Consider the following 20,117-nt stretch of genomic DNA (forward strand, 5'->3'; position numbering starts at 1 on the left):
ATGAAGGAATGGGGGTGGTAACCCCTATTCTGCAGCCGTGGCTTTGCCCGCGCGATTTTCGCATCCGGTGGCCACCCGACAAGCTCCGACAGCCCCTTTGCTGGTGGTCCCTCCTCTGGTACATCGCTCATCCTCTCTCTCTTTCTCGCTCGTTTAAAAGCCTGTCGGGCGACGGTTGAGCCGCGGAGGCTTTTGTGGCCCTCCGACAGCTGTAGCGGGCCACCGTCGGCCTCCGGCGGTGCCCTCCTCTCTCTTCCTCTCCTCTCTCTCTCTCTTCCTCTCTTTCCCTTTTTTCTCTTCGGCGCCGGCGTGTGCCGCTTTCCAAGTCGAAACTGTCATGGTTTCTTGTCGGTCTGGTTTGGCATGTTCGGAACCGTCCGGTTTGGGACAGTTCTGAAAACTATGCTTGATATAAGTTTGTTTGAAGGATTTCTGTTATAAAGTTAAGATAGAAGTCCAAGTTTAAACTAGAAAGCATTAGTCAAATAATTTTTATCTATATTCATATTTGCTGGTATATCTTGGAAATGAACTATTTCTCTTGTGCCTGGGGTACCATGACATCCTATCCTCTCCGGCATGGCCAAACTGAACCTGAATTGGTTTGCAATATAGGATTGGACGTCAACCAGATAGGTTAAGAATTTCTGGTTGGCTTAATCAAAATGTCAGCAGGCTTAACTTTTAGCAGGTGAAACTGACACTTGAACTGTTTTTTTTGGAGATGCTGGCTTCAATTACATCCAACTTTGGGAGAACCATCATGACCTTGCGGAGAGTAGGATCTAGATTTGAAAGAATAGGATCTGGCTTCAATTGACAGGTTCTGTGTTCAGCATATCTCCGACTTTAGTCACCTTCAGGCATGCTACATGTCATCCTAACTTGATTCACTCAATCTTGTGCTTAATGCTAATGCTAGGTTAGAAATTTCTCATAGAAGTCAAATAAGGGGATATTGCCTAAAAGAGAATTCAATTATTGCTTAACATTGTCTACTTATCTTTGGGTTTCTTCTCTTCTTTATAAAGGTATGTTGCCCAGAAATTGAAATTATCTTCACTGTTTTATTATTTCTTTGTACGCAACAAGGGATTATGGATTTCATTTCTGAGAATCTCCTTGTGAAGCTTGGACATAGATTCATCTAAATCAACTCTTCACCTCCTTCAAACCTGAACTAACTTTAGATCTGATGGAATCAATAGGGGATCTGATCCCAATTATTTTTAGCATCTTTTTTTTTTTGTTTTCCATGTTGGATGACCATGTTGGATGATGATAGTTATGGGCTATTGAAAGATAGTACTGATTCCGAGCTATTATCACCATTAAATTTTTGAACATCTCATGTTGGCAATTGGTTCATATTAAAATGCACCCATTCCAACATATTGTTCCTCTTTTTGAAATTGAATTGTCTTTGTAATACATATATAGACATGCATGCGCCATGTAGGTTTGCATGCATGTGCGGAAGCATGCCTGCACGCACGAATGCAGTAGTGCATGTGTTCATGTGTATGTGCGTATGCATGTATGTGCATGTGTGCATGCTTGCTATTAATCTAAGGTTATATTGTTAAATTTCCCTCAACATTGATATGGTTTATTATGGATGTTTATTCCAATAACACGTAACCACTACTAAATGGTATTTGGCCTTCATTCTTCCTGTAAGTCTGAGATAGATATTGTTCAAGTTTAAAAATATAAGTACAACCAAGAAATGGAAAATCTATAGGAAATGAAGTTAGAAAATGAGTTCTTTTATAGGAAGCCTATGAATTGCATTATTGATGAAGTCAAAGTAGATTGGTTCAGTTTATAGGTCTCTGGGATAAAGATGAGAGGAGTGTGTGGTTGCAGACAAGTTATTATATTGTTTTGGGAAAGAAGGAAAGGCCCACCAAGCAGCTGGATAAAGTCGAGCAATGGGACGTGGAATATCTTCTGTTGACAGAAGATGTGGCCATAGATCTAGGCAATAGGGGAAAGATCAGTAAAGCTGTTACGGAAGGGAATGAGACTTATTGTTATTATGATGGTTTAGACTTATTGTTGTTATGATGGTTCATGACTTCTTTCATGAAACTTTCCCTGATTATATCCATCTATATGCAGTCTTTACTTCATTTTTTTTGTTTTTGGGTGAAGTGCCATCTTCTATTTTGATTTCTGCATTCTTCTTTCTCTTTAATTACTTTGTTTCTGCACGCATTTCCCCCTCAATAAAACCCTTAGTGCCTATACAGAAAAGCAATGAAGCAGTTGGGCTCTTCAGTCTATTTTTCTTATTTTCTTTGTGTTAGCCTTGCTTTTCCTCTCTTTTTCCTTAAATGAGATGCTTGCATTTAAATCTGCAAACAAATCAAGAAACATTTCATGATTCATTGCCATTGGTTACTGCTTCTGCATACTGTAGTTTTGATAAGGACATGACTGATTATGAATCATGCCACGCCAGAATGATTCATTTCTTATTTTATAGTTTCTGAATATCTTGTTTGTCCTTTCATATTTTATAAGTTTGCACATTCTTCTTCTATTTGCATGGATGTGCCGTGGGTTTACACTTTTTTTTTTTTAGCTGCTGTCTGCCACATTAACGTTGTAGCTCTGAAATGTGGATTTGTGGAAGACAATTAGTATTCTATATTTTTTTGGTAGCACTGATATTCTATAGTTAATGGTATTGCTGACCATTGATGAAAGTCTGATTGTCATCAGCCTGTCCATAGATGGATGATTCGTCACGTATATTTTCCGTGCTTACGTAATGGCTCATCAAAGGTAATGATTTTCTCATTATTGTTCTATTTTTTGAATGTTTTTTTCTCTTTATCGTGTTGTATCTTCGTGTAGTTAATTTTACAAGTTTTTCCTTCCTATGAAAGGTTTCCTTGGGGAGGGTGCACATATGCTTACTTGATTTACTCAAGTTTTAATTTCTATGAAAAGAATGAATTCATAAACAAAGGAAGATAAATATTATATATCTTTTCCTTTTTATCTTTGTACTTTTCTTTTCCTCTTAGTCAAGGGATATGTGTGACATAGATGAAAAAAGGGCATCATGATGCATGAGGCTCCTGCTACTGTAAGATCTTGGGAGGGTCAAATGCAAGGTTTTAAATCCCACAGGAGAGGATTGTCCCATTTTTCCCATGGAATGGACGTGTTGCCATCTTGCCCCGTCCCAATACTTGGAACAAGGGATGTCCTGAGCCATGCCAATTGGGACACTAGGATAATGATAGGACTATCCTATCCCAACACTTAGGATGGTACCCCATGCTGGTATCCCTCGGACATCCCGCCAGGACTGAGTCCTTGGTCCTATGTACACAGTCTTTCCCACATGCAAAGAGGCCATTTCCATGTTTGGATTCTGTGATCTCTAAGTCACAATGGAGCAATCTTATTGTTGCACCAAGGCTTGCCCTAAAAAACAAATCCTCAAGTCAATTTGTCAATCAATATGTCAGAAGCGTATGGTGATAATGGCAATAGTCCATTCTATTATGGTTAATACTAGTTCTGTTTTTGTATCTATAATGCAAGGCCATGGTCATTCTTACTTTTTTGTAATATCTAAAATTTGAAGCAAGTAATGATAAACTACATTGCTCGCTTACAAGTGACCTACAACAACCACAAACTTCACAAGGACACTAATGTTCTTTTTAAACAAAAAGAAATTGAAAGAAAATGTATTTTTGCTACAATAGATGCGTGATCTCTCTCTCTCATAGTGTCTGTCTTGGTTTTTCAAAATGTGATACCTAAACGTTGGGGGAAGTTTTTCAGGTTACAAATTAAGTTGGTCCTTTTTTATGAATTATTTTTCATGTATTGTTTGGACCTCTTCATTGCAGGTTGTTGCTATTTTGATTGCTTTTCTCCTTTCTGCTTTATTCCACGAGGTATATTACACTTTTATTAATTTTTCATCTTCTGAACATGAATTTTGTCTTATTAATTATCTGCTACTTGACGTCATTCATCATTTTGTAATGTCTCCTCTTTAGGTTTTATATAAACCCACTTGTTCTAGTAAAGAAGCTGTTAGATTTGTTGGATGGTACAATTATAGCTTATATTGCTGATTCATGTTCATTTTTTTTTCTGTATGCTTGGCATACATTGGTATTGTGTTCAGATAAGTTAACATTGTTATTTTTAGATTCATATTATAAAGAAGAATGAAAAGTAAAGTAATAAGATTGGGGCAGATTGAATAAGTGGAGGGGGGTGTTAAAGTTGTGTGGTAACTTACTGCTGTTGGGAGAAGAGTTGGCTGATGGATAGTGGCTAGATTTCTGGGCCACAAAAGAGTTATAAGGAATACAAAATTAACATTGTGGAAACAAGAACTTTGAGGTGGATGTGCACAAACTGAAAACGAGAAAAAGATTGCAGTTATCTACAGGTTCATGGGAATCATAGAAGCTGCACCAATTGAAGAAAAAGGTTCGACTTTTGTATTGGCATGGGTCCCTAGTTTTATATTGAATATGACTATAACCATCTGGACTTTCCTCGTCTTATCTTTATATTTTTGCTTTTATATGGTGCCTAATGGATGATCAAAAATAAAAGTATTGAAGCAAGAATCATAGAATTGCATTTACTTTTTCCTTCTCAGCAATCATCTTCCTTTTTGGCTATACTCTTATGTTCTTTGTATACATTGTCTTGCAATGTGCAGAGCGTATTTTAGTTGCACCTTGAAACTTAAGCTATTTATGACATAGGTTATATATATTTTTTTTGCTATTGTTCTTTTATTACTTGTTCCTGTTATTCTAAGGAAATGTACTAATTTTTTTTTTCTGTAGAATTAATTAACATTTTTTACAATTTTATTGACATCAACTTGAATTTTTACAGATATGCATTGCTGTTCCCTCCATATATTCAAATTTTGGGCATTCATAGGGATAATGTTTCAGGTATTTGTCCATTTATAATACCTAGCCTTGATGAGCATATGGAGTGCAGAGTCATTATACTCACTTTTGAAGGAATTCTGTTATTTGGGATAATACAATTTTTCTGCATTAGTAAATCAAATTCTCTATTTGATTGACAAATTGTAACTTTTGTTCCATGACCTATATTCTGACCTTGTCAGAATTCTCGCTAGTTCTCATAGGTACAAAAAACAAGATGATAGCTGAATGCTTATAGCATAGGATGAAAAATGAGAATCCTTCTCTTTGGTTCTACGATAAATCTAGGTCTTTTTTGACTTAGGACACATGTTCTGCCAGGATACGGTAGTTGTAGAATTGCATACAGCAAATACTTGTCTGCCGTGGACACCTGTATCTGGTGGTTAAATTGTTTTAGCTATCAGAAGATCCTTTTCAAAAGCCATTATTATGGTCCATGTTTTGGCATGGTTAGCATTTGGAATCAATAGGAGTGAGAGCAAGGTTTTAATGTTTTTCACTTCAAAATTTTACATTCTCTGTGGTGGCTTCATTAAAATCAGCTCTGTCCAGAGAATCCTTGTCAGCTTCATTGAAGTTTGTACTAGTTTATTATGTTACTATGAGCAAATGCAGTTATGTCTGAAACAACACAGAAGGTAATGGAAAGCCCACTATTAAGAATAATTAGTTGCTTGATGATTTGAAATTTGCAGGTGATGCATGTCCGTAACAGTGGCATGTAGGGAATTATCTTTCAATTTTAGTTTGCAAGGTTCAACTCTGTAACTGTAAGCAATCTTATATTATTGACTTTTATGTCTGCTCCTTCTAACCCACTTATGATTCCCAACAAATAACAAATATGAACGGTAGGGAGGGTCATTGCTTGGTGCAAGGGTAAAAAGCTGGGCCAAAAGGCACAATGGCATGGGTTTGAGTCTTGGGGTGGCCAGTTTGCACGAAAAAGAAAAGAAAAAAAGTCAAAGATAAGGTCTGGCCCCAATTTGCACTCCCAGGATATGCCAGGCTACTGGGAGCATAACTGGGTAAAATGGTGCTGTTGGCATTTCCTCTATTTAGTTGAATCAATAAATAGGTTGAAGCATACTTTTTTCTTGCTAAAACTAGTGATTGGTAGCCCTCTGTTAGTACAATGGTCAATAAAGGACCAGGTTGATCCTATTAGATTCTCGAGTTTGGTTTTCGTGGTTGCTAGGGTCTCCAGTTTCTGTTCAGCCAGTCATTTAGCTGAGTTTCCTGTGATGAGTATTTCCTCTTTCGTGCAAGAAAAACCACTGGAATATTAGCTTGCTCATTAATGCAAAATAAGAAATTACAGCACCTTCCTGGCAATCAATAAATTAGTCCTAAATTGTTTGATGTCTTTAAATTATTTGAAGAAAGATGTGCGTTGTTTCCTCATGTGCTTCTGTTAAATCCTGTGCCAGATTCCCCTTGTCATCCTGACGAAGTATCTCCAGTGTAAATTCAGAAACAGTATGGTATGTTCTTATTTCACGGCAATTGTTGATAATTGATGAATTCCTAACGTACCTATCTCAGAATTATCTGCTAATTGGCACTATCGTCTGTCTCATATTTTCCTTTCTTCTCTAAGAGTATATTCATATTACTACGTTTTTGCCTTGTCAAGTATGGTTGATTTTAATATATATTTAACTTTTTCAACTTGGCCAGGTGGGGAACATGACCTTTTGGTTCTTCTTCAGCATTCTTGGGCAGCCCATGTGCGTCCTCCTATACTTCCACGACGTGATGAACAGGAAGGTGAGGTCCGAGTAGACTATTGCAGTTTGCCACTATAGCATTGTGCCATGCCGCGGGAACCACCGAGCCAGGGTACTTTAAGCACGGAAGCAGCAGATATCACACCATTGTCCATCCTGCTTCCCGCGGTGGTACCATGCACTATCCTTACCTCAAGATACGATATTTCATTCGGATAGCTGCTGCTGCGCACCTGTCATTCATCTCCGGTAATAAGCGCCTTAGACTCTCTTTCGGAACGTGATAGGACGCCATGATATTAAAGCCGAAGCGAGAGCTGTTTTAGTGGAAACCCAACCAGGCGGTGGGTGTAACCTATTAGACTTCCGTATTAATTCCACGCCTCAGGGCGGCATAACCTTTTATTATTATTATTATTATTATTATTATTATTATTATTATTATTATTATTATTATTATTATTATTATTTATTATTATTTATTTTGTAGTGTATAAATGTTCTGTAATATAGCTTCATACACAAATCGTGAGTTAGGAAATCCTGTAGCAGGAGCATGTTGTCTTCTATTTGCCTTGTGTAGCGTCAAGAACTGGGATCCTCTTTGGCATTGTTGTTTTTTATTTTTATTTATCAACAAATTAGTAGAATACCACATGGCAATTTATGTTGAATACAGCATCTGTACAAATTAGTGGTATTATATTTTTTTCAAAGTCTTAATAATAGCATGCCCACTGAATAACATTAAGGGCTCGTTTGTATATTTTGAGGGTAAACCTTGATATAAGAGGAACATTGCAACTTCGAGGTGATGCATTCCAAACACTGATATAACCTCTCCACCTGTCCAATGATGAGTCTCTTAGATTAAGTCAACCTTTCAAACATTTTAGTGATTAGAAATATTAGTCATATTAAATTTTGCCTATTCTTAATAATAACATGCTTGCCAAACAATAGTGTTTCGATGTCCTGCAAATCATGTTTCATCAGTTTTTTTTTTCAGAATTATAAGTTATGGCTTTTAATAAAAAGTATGTTGGTTAAGTGGAATCTTGTGGACATTCTCAAAGCCTGAAACTATGCACGCACGTAGGAAAGCTGTTACTCGATCTTGGTAGCCTGTCACAGAATTTTGAAATGATAGGCTAGTCAAAAAAACAATACTTAAAAAGTCATGGATACCGCATCATATTCCTGAAGATTTTGACAAACAAAGGAGATGGTTCATTAGGTGTTGAATGCAATGTTCATATTGGCGGATACACTGATATCTGGCAGACAAATCTCACAATAAAGCACCAATTTTAATTAAATAAAAGAAAAACACATAATACAGGGGCTGAGAAGGGCTTTTTTACATCCCTTCCCGCTATCATAAAGTTATGAGCAGGAAATGTGATGCAGAATCTCCTTTACTCCCTGACAAGAAGACTTGACACGCAGCCAGGTTATCCAAACTCATCATCTGTATTGTGTCATAAGATTGATTCAGAATTCCAAACTTAGGAATGCAATCAATTGAATATTCAAAGTCATGAATTCTGGTTCTTCGCTTGAAAGCCATAAGAACCTACTAAGAGCAAACGCAGAGAGTGCAAAAAGGATTTCTCAAACCTAGCATTTCTAATGTCCTAGTTTAGTGCAACGAAGCTAAAATATTCTTGTTGCAAATAGCATTAAGCTGCAAAAGGGCCCAGAACCAGCACATTCAAATGCTAACATTTTGAATACAATGTCCACATTTTTCGTGACAAATCAGTCCCTGAAAATTTCATGTTATAACATTGCTGCAAAATGTGTGCATGCTCATCAGCATCCTATAAACATACAAGAACACATATGGAAAATTAATGCTATTACTGCAGAACAACATCAATGGAGCATAACACACTGTTTTAAATCATACAATCAGTGAGCATTTTTACTAGTTCAATGAATCAAGCTGTCACTTTATCGACAAAATAACCATTAAAAAAGAGCAAAAAGATCAAAAGAAAGAACATAAAACATGACGATGCCAAATGCAGATGTGAATAAAAGCAACTTGCAGATGGTCATATTCAGGTTACACAGTCCGATCCTGGAGAGACAAAAGTCACTAGAAAGTTTCACCAAACATGTCCAGAGCAATTTATAGGATGGATAGACTTGATATGACTAGAATATGACAGATCTGATTTGCTTGTGGGACTATTTGGCCTTTCTTGATGGCCAAGCCCAATTGTATGGTATTACAAATCCGATACAATTGCTGATAAGAAGAAATTTATAAATACAATATTGAGATAATCAGAGTTCCCTCAATGCATTTGCACGTAGGACAGGTAATGGTGATGTAGGAAGCCATGGTGCAAAGTTTCTCTCTGATTTCTAGTATCATAAACTAACCAGGACCCAATTATTAAAGATTGCCAAGACAAATCAAATGAAAGCAACTCCATAACTTAGTTTATCTGAATACTCCCTAATAGTTGTGTTCTTTTTAAGCAACATATATGCTCTGTGCAGTATTAAACTATACACCAGACAATAACTTCAGCTTGTTGACAGAAAACATAACCATGACCACTATGCGTTGTGCCAACTATTAGGGGTCAGCTTCATCATCCTTTAACAAAAATCTGTCCGAGCTTATTTACGGGAAATAGAAGACCAAACTGTTCAATACTAAAAAGCAGAAGAGGAGTAATGTATGCAATTAAGAAGTAATCATCCCCACCCCCATACCCCTAACCCAGCAGCTTACTTTGCCTTGGTAATGGAAGTTTTGTTCCTGAAATCAATATGTTGAATATATCTAATTAACAAGCAGCACAAAAACATACGTCATGGCTTAGGTGGCTTATCTAATCGATATATGAGAACAGCAAAGTAAAGATCAAATGATGCACCTAACTTGTTGCAATACAATCTTCATATCACAAATATATGCCCGAGGTACCAACATGCCCAAAGTTTTTGTTAACAGTTTTGGCTTTACAAACCTGTAGTAGGTTTCCTAAGAAAATCCTTTGTTGCTCATTGAGTCATTTCTAAAATCTTCAAGAACTCTATTATTTATTAACCAACGAATACAAGATCAAAGGTCATGTGAAAGTAAGAAGAAAATGCGAAAATTAATGAGACACAAGAGACCTGGTCAATAAAAGCAGAGGGGCAGACAAGATATCTCAGGCATAATCTTCCAGTCATGATCTTAAAAGAACAAGACTTCTGACACTCCTCAATACAGATACATCCCAGAAACCAAATGGAGAGAACCCCCCTTAAGATAAAATCTTCTAGAGTCTTTCAGAAAGCATTCCTATCACACATGTCAACAGCTATTCAAATCTCACAGAAATATATAATCTCAACAAGTAGCTTGCATAAAATTTATATCATGTACTCCAAGATTTTTGTTGTTCAGTGAGAATTAAGGAATACATTGACTATGGGAAGAAGTAATATAAAAATGTGCTGGATGGACTTCCTACAGAGTACTCTACTCCGCCAAGCCAAACCAGAGGTGAACAGTAGAGTATAGCCAAGAGGCTTTCATCGTCATAAAGAACCTAAAGGAACACCATGCCCCAAAGTTCACCCAGAGTTTTGTTTTAAGAACATTTGTCCTCCAAAAAGGAGCAGGGAAACCGGTTGCGCAAGATTGTATTTCATATATATGCAGAAATAATTCACATAAGCAAATGGTTTTGCAAGGCATCGACTTCTCAAATAATAGGAGGACAAAGAATCCACAATCCAAAACTTACAATGACATAAGCTCCCTAGAAAATACAAAACACATCAAAGCAAAACCATTTAGACGGTTGTTGGTTTCCCATTGCTCTATTACAACATCCAATAAATGCCAATGAACTACAGTAATTTTTTGCCATGCTTCATAATCAACTAGATATGATGGGGTTTGATCTACCCTAACTTCTTAACTTTATCAATATCCATCACTGACTGATCAAACTCCAATCAAATTTTTTTTGGGGAAAAAAAACCTTTACCTGAAAGATATATAATGCTAATTCTAGGGATCTCTTTGTTCAGAAAATATATATTGCTATTTTTAGATCAATTAGGATGTATTAGCCAGGCTATCCAAGCTGACTGTATAACACAAAGCATCAGCAGGAGCAAGAAAAACAACAACAAACTGAAGGACTGACAAAATGTTTTAAGTTCAATTTCCTAGTTTTAGCATTCTTTTCCAAAAAATCATTTTTGTCAAAGTCCAAAACGAATGGCAATGATGACATCAACTCACAGTTTCATATAGGCGAACAAATCATGCACTCAATATGAATCTCGTATCTTGTACTGTCCATTTATCAAATTATGGAACCAAACAGATGGTGAACAACTACACATACCTCGAGTGGGGAAAATCCATAAGGAAGATGTTGGGTGGATGTCTGGCCAGGACACCACCTCCCAAGATCCTTTCCAGTACCACGCGATGCAGCAGGAAGAAAGAAGAAACAAAACAAAAGGAAAAACAATCAAAATACGTGGATCAGCCACAAAAGGGCTCGCCTCCACGGGGCATGCAAACTTCACTATGAAAAGAAAATTTTACAAGAGGAGACTTCACCCTCAACCCTTGTACACCCAATTCTCTCTCACATGAAGTTCCCCTCACAAAAGCTCTCTCTCTCTTGGAGACCCCTGAACCCCTGAAGAGCCTGGCGACCGCTGTCCAGGAGCCTCCTGCTCCTTCTCTCACAGCGCCTCACGCCTCTCTCTCTCTCTCCTCGGTTCGTACGGCGGCGAGAAACCGAAAAACCACGCTCGTTCTCTGCTGTGTCTCAGGCCTTTTAAAGCCTTAAACATAGGTTAGAGGATGATTAGGAATCCTTAATCAAGCCAAATCACGTCCCAAGCCGTCCGATCAACACCGGGAGCTCTCTGGACCCTTAGATCGCGCTCCGGTCCACGGAATAGGGCCGTGGACCGCGAGAAACGAGTGGGAAACGTCCACGCGGTCCACAGGCCGCTCCGTGGACCACCCGGTCCACGGTGGACCGGGGATGGGCCAGCAGGCTGCTGGGTCGCGCGTCCCGCACGGGCCTGGGCCTGGGTCGCGCGTCCCGCGCGGGCCTGGGCCTGGGACGCGCGTCCCGCGCGGGCCTGGGTCCCGCGTCCCGCCCGGGCCTGGGTCCCGCGTCCCACGCGGGCCAGCGGGCCTGGGACGCGCGTCCCGCGCGCCGCCGCCTGCGGCCGCGCCGCTGCCGCCGCCGCCGGTCATCGGCGGTCCTCCGCCGTCTCGATTCTCGTGCCGACTTCGAAAGCTCGTATCTCCTCCATCCGAGCTCCGTTTCAGGTGATCTTGGTCTCGTTGGACTCCATTTTTCGCCGCGAACCTCGCTGTGGGCTCAATGTGGGCTGAATCTCGAGGCGTCAAATCCTAACAATCTCCACCTCGACTCGATATTCGGCCTCCTCCAAACTCCGAGAGCTTCTGGATCTCCTCGCCCCCATGCCCTGGGGCAATCGCCTGCTGATCATGGATGGGCAAACATGGGAGTCGAGCCAGGCTGCTCGATCCCATCTCCGTCGTATGCTGTGCTCCTCCTGACCTGAGACCTGCTCGGGGCATCATCCTGCGGCAATAGGAATCTTACCTTGCGACGTCGCCTCTCGTCCTCCCGAGTCTCTTGTCTCGTGCCCGATCCGCCTCCTGGAGCTCCACCTCGCTCTGGGCTCCACCTGGCTCCCGATGCTCCACCTCGCACTGGGCTCCCTGCCAGGTAATAATGTCCTCTGCTCCCCTTCTTCCCCTCCAGCACAATCCTATCGCCGCGTAGCACCCTCAGGATTCCTCCACCAGCTACCGTCCTGTAGCCTCTCGAATCCAGTCTGCTAAGTGAGATAAGATTCCGCCTGAAATCGGGTATGTATCGGACCTCCCCCAATCTCCTCACTGCACCGTCATGTGTCCTCCAGCTGACCGTCCCAATGCCTCTGATCGCACAGCTCGATCCATTCGGCAGATATACAGTGCTCTCACTGTTCTCCAGGGAGTCAAACTGCTCCTCTCTGCAACACACATGATAGGGGCATGCAGAATCTAATATCCACTGCTGGGAAGAAGTAGATACCTCATCAGATATCTCCAGGACATCTCCATCTGAATCACTGCCGGCCGTCGCCACAGCAGCCACCGTCCGATTTTTCAGTTGAGGGCAATCTCTGGCTAGATGCCCCAACTCTTCACACCGGTAACACCTGGTTTTGCTCAAGTCCCTCCTGGACTTAGACCGCCCTCGTTGCGATCTCCTGTCGCTCCGTCTACCGCCTCCTGCACCTCCAGAAGTCATCAAAGCTGAGCTATCGCCACCTGAGCTCGAAGCTGGGTTCTCCCTCCTGAGAACCTCGTTCTGGAGTAACGCCGCGGTGACCTCGTCCATCTTGATAGTGCTCTTCCCCACTAGGAGAGCAGTCACCAAGGACTCGTACGAAGGGGAAAGCGACGCCAGCAAAACCAGCGCCCTGGTCTTCTCCTCAACGTTCTCGCCAACGCTGAGAAGGTCGGTGAGGATCTTCTGGAAGTGGCTCAGATGCTCCTGCACGCTCTGTCCCTCAGTCATCCGCAGTTGGTAAAACTGCCTCCAGAGGAAAAGTGTGTTGGTGAGAGACTTCGCCATGTACAACTCCTCGAGCTTCGACCACAGCACCGTCGGGGAAGTCTCGCTCAGCACATGGATCACCACCTCATCCGCCAGGTATATGCGGATGGTACTCACCGCTTGCATCTGTAGCCGTTTCCAATCCCGCACCTCCATGGTGGTCGGTTTCTCATCGCACAAGAGAGCTTCGATCAACCCCTGTTGGATGAGTACGTCCTTCACCCTTGCCTGCCACAAGGAGAAATTGCTCTTACCATCAAACTTGTTGATCTCCATTCTGATTGTTCCTGTTTTCTCCATCTTCAGTCTTGCTCACCACCACTGCAATCTGCGTCTTTGTACCGTCTTGCTCTGATACCACTTGTTGGGTGGATGTCTGGCCAGGACACCACCTCCCAAGATCCTTTCCAGTACCACGCGATGCAGCAGGAAGAAAGAAGAAACAAAACAAAAGGAAAAACAATCAAAATACGTGGATCAGCCACAAAAGGGCTCGCCTCCACGGGGCATGCAAACTTCACTATGAAAAGAAAATTTTACAAGAGGAGACTTCACCCTCAACCCTTGTACACCCAATTCTCTCTCACATGAAGTTCCCCTCACAAAAGCTCTCTCTCTCTTGGAGACCCCCTGAACCCCTGAAGAGCCTGGCGACCGCTGTCCAGGAGCCTCCTGCTCCTTCTCTCACAGCGCCTCACGCCTCTCTCTCTCTCTCCTCGGTTCGTACGGCGGCGAGAAACCGAAAAACCACGCTCGTTCTCTGCTGTGTCTCAGGCCTTTTAAAGCCTTAAACATAGGTTAGAGGATGATTAGGAATCCTTAATCAAGCCAAATCACGTCCCAAGCCGTCCGATCAACACCGGGAGCTCTCTGGACCCTTAGATCGCGCTCCGGTCCACGGAATAGGGCCGTGGACCGCGAGAAACGAGTGGGAAACGTCCACGCGGTCCACAGGCCGCTCCGTGGACCACCCGGTCCACGGTGGACCGGGGATGGGCCAGCAGGCTGCTGGGTCGCGCGTCCCGCACGGGCCTGGGCCTGGGTCGCGCGTCCCGCGCGGGCCTGGGCCTGGGACGCGCGTCCCGCGCGGGCCTGGGTCCCGCGTCCCGCCCGGGCCTGGGTCCCGCGTCCCACGCAGGCCAGCGGGCCTGGGACGCGCGTCCCGCGCGCCGCCGCCTGCGGCCGCGCCGCTGCCGCCCGCCGCCGGTCATCGGCGGTCCTCCGCCGTCTCGATTCTCGTGCCGACTTCGAAAGCTCGTATCTCCTCCATCCGAGCTCCGTTTCAGGTGATCTTGGTCTCGTTGGACTCCATTTTTCGCCGCGAACCTCGCTGTGGGCTCAATGTGGGCTGAATCTCGAGGCGTCAAATCCTAACAGAAGACATGATGTCTAGTGTTCAACAAATGCATAAATATTCATTTCTTTTCTTTGACTCTTTTGTTTACTCCTTGTCATGTGATGCATCACATATATCTTGATAAAACAAGATAAAATAGAAACCATGAAAATGCAAAAAAACAAGGGATCTTTGAAATCGATCCTCTTTTCTTTTATTTTTTTGAAAAATCTGAAGCTGGAAGTAGCTGATAGGCCGCTAAGAAAAATGTGGCAAGTTGCAAAGTCAAAAAATCAACTAAATAATATATGTTTAGTGAATGTGGCCGATGACCAGCATATTTCAAGGGCATCAAACAGCAGTAAAACCTGCATTTTTTCCCCTCAAATTTGCAGTTGAATCTGGGGCTCCAAATTAGCCCCACAAGTAATGAACTGCTCAGAACTTTCGGTCTTGATGAACACAACTATGGGGATCTCAAACATGTAATTGAAGGCTCAATGAAGATAGAAATGCATCCGTACAAAAATTATTTCCACAAGCAGAGGAAAAGATACACAGGATAATCATCTTAATAAGAGAAACAAACCACAGAGTTTACTTGGGTCTTAATGCAACAGAGAGCACAAAATACACACATAACACAACCAACCATCCTTAACTCCAGAACAAAGTGTTTAGGCCAACCTTGATTATTAACAAAACATACACTCCAGTTAAATTGATGGAAATCATCATACCAAGAAATCTTTGCTACAGCCTGCAAGAATTTATCAATTCATGCGGAAGCTTATTAAATCATGAGGAGATCATAAAAAAGGAGGAAATAAACCAAACGATCCAATGACCATAATAAAGAAAAAGCAGAAGTTTTCTGGAAGAAGGAACTTTTGCGATGAGATCAGATTCGTGGACCTCCAGCACATGGTAGCAGGAAAGAAGAAAAAATTCCTTCTTTTGTTATGAGATCAAAACAAGATAGCTGAGAGAGAGTTTTCTGTTTTTATTTTTTAATGAGATCGTATTCATGGTTCGGAAAAAAAAAAAAAGGAGCTTTCTGAGATTTAGAACTCAATAGATGGAGTGAGGGAAAGAGAGAGAGCGTGATGTGTACCGAGAGAAGAAGAATCACCACCATCCGTAGACCACCTGGGTGTATCTCTCCTTAAGCCACCTGAAGCTCTTCCTCAGCGACCCCTTCATCTTGCCCTCCACGGCGTAGGCCTTGTATCCCACCACCCTCTTCTTTCTCTGCAGCTCCGGGTCACTGAGGCTCCACCCACTCTTGGAGGAAGACGACCCCGCGGTGCTCTTCCTCTTCTTGAGCTTGATCTCCTTGGGGACCTCGCAGCTGCTCCGCTGCGACGACGCATAGGAGGCGCTGTAGCACCGCAGCTCGTGGAGGCCCGAGGCCGGAGGAGCCGCCCGGCTCCCGTAGACCTCCAACTCCATCCTCCCGTTCCCGCACGACCTCGATCTGAATTCCTCCATGGAAGCCAAAGGTGATTTTTCCTCCCCCCTCTCTGTCTCTCTGTGGGTGGAGATCGAGGAAGAGAGAAGGGAGAACGGAAGCAGGTGGGACTCGGCTCTTGTATTCTCCTCAATTGCGAACAGCTCAAGGTGGGGTTTGGCTTTTACTTTTACCGTCCTTTTCTGAGCTCTCTCGATGGTCCTACCCGGAAGAGAGGGAATTTTTTTTTCCATTTGTGCAATGAGAGGAAGTTTAAAGTGCGCAGAGTCTGCAGTCACTGCCGTAATTTCTGTGTGTCCTTTATTTGAACCCCAGTGAAGCTGGACAGAGTATGAATGAGTAATACGGTCTATGGAGCGGGTGGTGTGCACTTTCTAATTTTTATTTATTTTATTTTATTTACCCTTTTGGCCGCCATCTTCATTCTGCGATTCGACGGTGGATTCACATGAAGGTAAATTACTCTATTGCGCGAAAGATACATTACAACCTTTGTTTTGGTTGCTTGCAGGATAAAACTGGACTACTTGGCAGTTGTCCGTTGCTGTCGATATTAACTGTTTCACTATCCTGGTTCATAGATATTTAAAGAAAGGAAAGTGAAAAAGATAGTCAAATTCAGTTTCAATATCAAGAGATGGGATCTAGACCTTTTCAAATCTCCGATCCATAGGGGCGAAGTCGAATCAACCACTCTGTTCTTTTTTCTACTGACCACAAAAAGCTTTGGAAACAAAGTCTATAAAAAAGGCGTCACAAACCCAAGCACCTTTCCAAACCAGTGTTCCTTTCCCATTGCCAATATGAAGCCTTGTTTTGTTCCAAAGCATACAAAGAGCGTTCATAACACCCTTCTACAAACTAGAGCATTAATACCTCAATTATATCATATAGTATAGTTTAGTTAAACTCTACGTGCATGTCTATTTCATGTCGAAGTGGATAAAAAAAATTATGTAAGCAAATTCACCATCATATAAAACATATTATAAATTAAGTAATTATTTTTAAAATGCTGAAATAGCCTATTTAAATAGAATAATGAAATGGTTGGATAATATTATCATTTTGGCATTATATGTCTTTATCAGATGTCAGTAGCAGAACATTGATTTAATTTAATTAACTAGCAGCACATTGTGATGTAACAATTCTGATGACAAGATTGATCGAACTATATATATATATATTATATGTATATTGTTGAGGAAAACCAACAATTGAGATGACCATGGATAAAGTGTAACAATTGACAGGGGTTGGTCAACTCATGTAACAATTGACAGTGGTTGACTCATTGAGTGTCCTCATTTATGAGTCAACCACTTGTTGGTAAACAAGAAATACATCTTTCTACTAAAAAAGATAATCCATCCAGTCCAAGGTTTCTGGTCTCCATCCCTTTCTCTTTTATTTCTATTTTGAATGGTCATTTCACTCTGTAAAATCATATACATTACATATTCCACATAATAGTTTTACCATACTTCCTTTTCAGACCAGCAGCAATTCTCGAATGGAGTTATTAAATCTCTATTACCAACAACTGAAAACCAACACCGATTAAATGAAAATTCTAGTTATTCATCTGTTTATCATCTCTCTTGAGTGGCATACCTCACATCATTAGATGTAAGATATGTGAATAATCTAATATATTATGCATGCTGATGATTATATTTACATTTCTTGCCTTTTGATTACATGCTCCACTCATCATCTTGGCATTTACCCAAGTCTGGTGGTTAGAGAGGGTAGGAGAGAGAAATTATTAGATAGACTCATTCTACCGTATGTAAAACTAATAAAAAGTTCATATATCAGTTGGTTGTTCATTAATTGCTATTCATGGTGAATCATAATTGGTTGTAAGGTGAAAAGGAACCAATCAAAACCCATAAAATATTTTGTCTATGATAGAATGAGTTTATCTAATAATTTTTCGATAGGAGATGTATAATTTATTGCTCTTGAATTGCTATCAAGAGCGTTATACTTACATATCAGTACAGCTATTTCTGGTTTACTTCTGAACTAATCTCGACATCAGAATTGCCGAAACGAGTTGAAAGTCAATAATTATATCTTTACCGTAATATTTTTATCCGTTCCGACTTCTGCGAATAAAGATTGGCATCGGCAACGACTGCGACATCGGCCATTTCAAGTTTCAATGAGTCCATTATCTAAATAATATTAAAAAAATTATAAAAATAATACATATTTTAACTTATTTACAAAACTAATGCAAAATCATAAAACGTCATTTGGGATGGTATTTTCTTGATAGAAAATACCATTTGAAATGGTGATTCTTCAGTCCATGTCACCTCCCCCCATGCCCCCGTGGACCATCCCCCTATCCCACGTGGACCTCTCCGAAATGGATTTCTCAATGCTCAAAAGCACTATATCAAATGGTGTTTTTGAAAACGCCATTTCAAATGGCATTTTCAATCATCAAAATTTCAAAAAAATAAAGTCAGCCATAGAAAAAAAGACAACACAGGAAAAAAAAGATAGAAAATAGAAAAAAACCATCTCGTCAGGACATATAGGAAAAAAATAAAAAAAAATTAAAAAAAAATAAAAAAGGACAACATAGGAAAAAAAGAAAAAAGATAGAAAATAAAAAAACATTCCGTCAGGACACACAGGAAAAAAATAAAAAAATAAAAAAAAGAGAGAAGCGTCATGTAAAATGACATTTTTGAAAAAATCATTCCAAATGACGTTTTCAATCCTCGTACTCTCCACAGGAAAAAAAATAAAGTCAGTCAGAAAAAAAAAGACAATACAGGAAAAAAAAGAAAAAAGATACAAAATAGAAAAAAACATCCCGTCAGGACACACAGGAAAAAAATAAAAAAAATAAAAAAATAATAAAAAGAGAGAAGCGTCATGTGAAATGGCATTTTTGAAAGCGTCATTCACCATGACGTTTTCAAAAATACTATTTTCACCTCCGTTTTCTCCTGTATATATATAAAAAAAAATCATACAAAAAAAAATCATACCTCTTCCTCCTCTCCAGCAGCGACTTTCCCCTCTCCGACAACTTTCCCCTCTCTGACGGTGACTGATCTCTCCTCCTCCTCCTTCGTGCTGGTAAACTCCTCTTCCCCTTCTTCTCTCTTTCTCCTCTTCTCTCCTTCTTCTCTCCCTCTGCCACTGCCGGCGGCAGCCACCTCGAAAACTCCCAGGTACCCCCACCCCCCCAGCCCAGGCAGCTCCACCCCCCCTTTGGCCCGAGGCGGCAGCCACACCCACCCCCTTTGGCCCCCACTCCCTTTTGGCTCGATGGCAGCCCCACCCCCGACGGCGATCGCCGTCCTGCCTCCCCTCACCCCCCGGTGGTAGCCCCGAGCCCCGACGGCGATCGCCCCCTTCCCCACCCGCCTCCTCTCTGTCCTCCGATGGCAGCCCTGTCCCCGATGGCAGCCACACTCCCTCCCCACCCGCCTCCCCTCACCCCCACTGGCGACAGTGGGCTGGCAGCAGCCTCGCCCCCTGGCAGCGGCGACCGCCACCCCTTCCCTCCTGCCTCCCCTCACTCCTCTGCCGGCGGCAACCCCACCCTCGGCACCCGCCCCCTTCCCCACCCACCTCCCTCACCCCTCTGTTAGCGGCAGTGGCTGCCCTTTGCCCCCCTCACCCCCTCTGACGGTCCGGTCCCTCTCCCATCGTGGGACCCTCTCCTCCCACCCCTCGTGCCTCCGCCTAAGCCTTCAACCAACCCCCTGTCCCACCACTACTATATTTTTTTATTTTTTATTTTTTTATTGATTAATATTATTGATTAATTTAAGAATTTTAAATATTCTATGACATTTGGCATTCATCCATAGATCCGTCAGTTCGGCATTCATAGACCCGTCAGTTGAGCAATTTAGAATACTCTACGGCATCCATAGACAGAAATATATGATTAAATTATAAAAATTCTTTTGATTGAGGTTAGATCGAAATTACCATATAAGTTCAAACGTACACCTA

At 41.6% G+C, this 20,117-nt stretch overlaps 2 protein-coding genes across 3 annotated transcripts in view; one reads left to right on the forward strand and one right to left on the reverse strand.

The window, feature by feature from the left end:
• LOC105040465 (diacylglycerol O-acyltransferase 1-2) overlaps nucleotides 1–7,454 on the forward strand; it is a 33,025-nt gene extending 25,571 nt beyond the window's left edge. Inside the window, 6 exon segments of the mRNA XM_073254724.1 lie at nucleotides 2,731–2,793; nucleotides 3,879–3,926; nucleotides 4,894–4,909; nucleotides 4,912–4,955; nucleotides 6,389–6,442; nucleotides 6,639–7,454. Coding sequence (XP_073110825.1) covers nucleotides 2,731–2,793; nucleotides 3,879–3,926; nucleotides 4,894–4,909; nucleotides 4,912–4,955; nucleotides 6,389–6,442; nucleotides 6,639–6,743 — 330 coding nt within the window. The 3' untranslated portion in view covers nucleotides 6,744–7,454.
• A 441-nt stretch (nucleotides 7,455–7,895) lies between these two features.
• Nucleotides 7,896–16,369, reverse strand: LOC105040464 (uncharacterized). 2 transcript variants are annotated; one of them, XM_010916999.4, is made up of 2 exons: nucleotides 15,765–16,369; nucleotides 7,896–8,159 (listed from the first exon to the last, which is right to left on the reverse strand). In XM_010916999.4, the coding sequence occupies exon 1, from the start codon at nucleotides 16,352–16,354 to the stop codon at nucleotides 15,779–15,781; it is 576 nt and encodes a 191-aa protein (XP_010915301.2). In that variant the 5' UTR covers nucleotides 16,355–16,369; the 3' UTR covers nucleotides 7,896–8,159; nucleotides 15,765–15,778. The 2 variants fall into 2 exon arrangements, with proteins under 2 accessions (XP_010915301.2, XP_019704552.2); XM_019848993.3 differs by lacking the exon at nucleotides 7,896–8,159 and adding an exon at nucleotides 15,203–15,410.
• Between the last annotated feature and the right edge of the window lie 3,748 nt (nucleotides 16,370–20,117).

The sequence above is a fragment of the Elaeis guineensis genome, chromosome 3 (genome assembly GCF_000442705.2).
Source record: "Elaeis guineensis isolate ETL-2024a chromosome 3, EG11, whole genome shotgun sequence".
Classification (NCBI taxonomy): Eukaryota; Viridiplantae; Streptophyta; class Magnoliopsida; order Arecales; family Arecaceae; genus Elaeis; species Elaeis guineensis.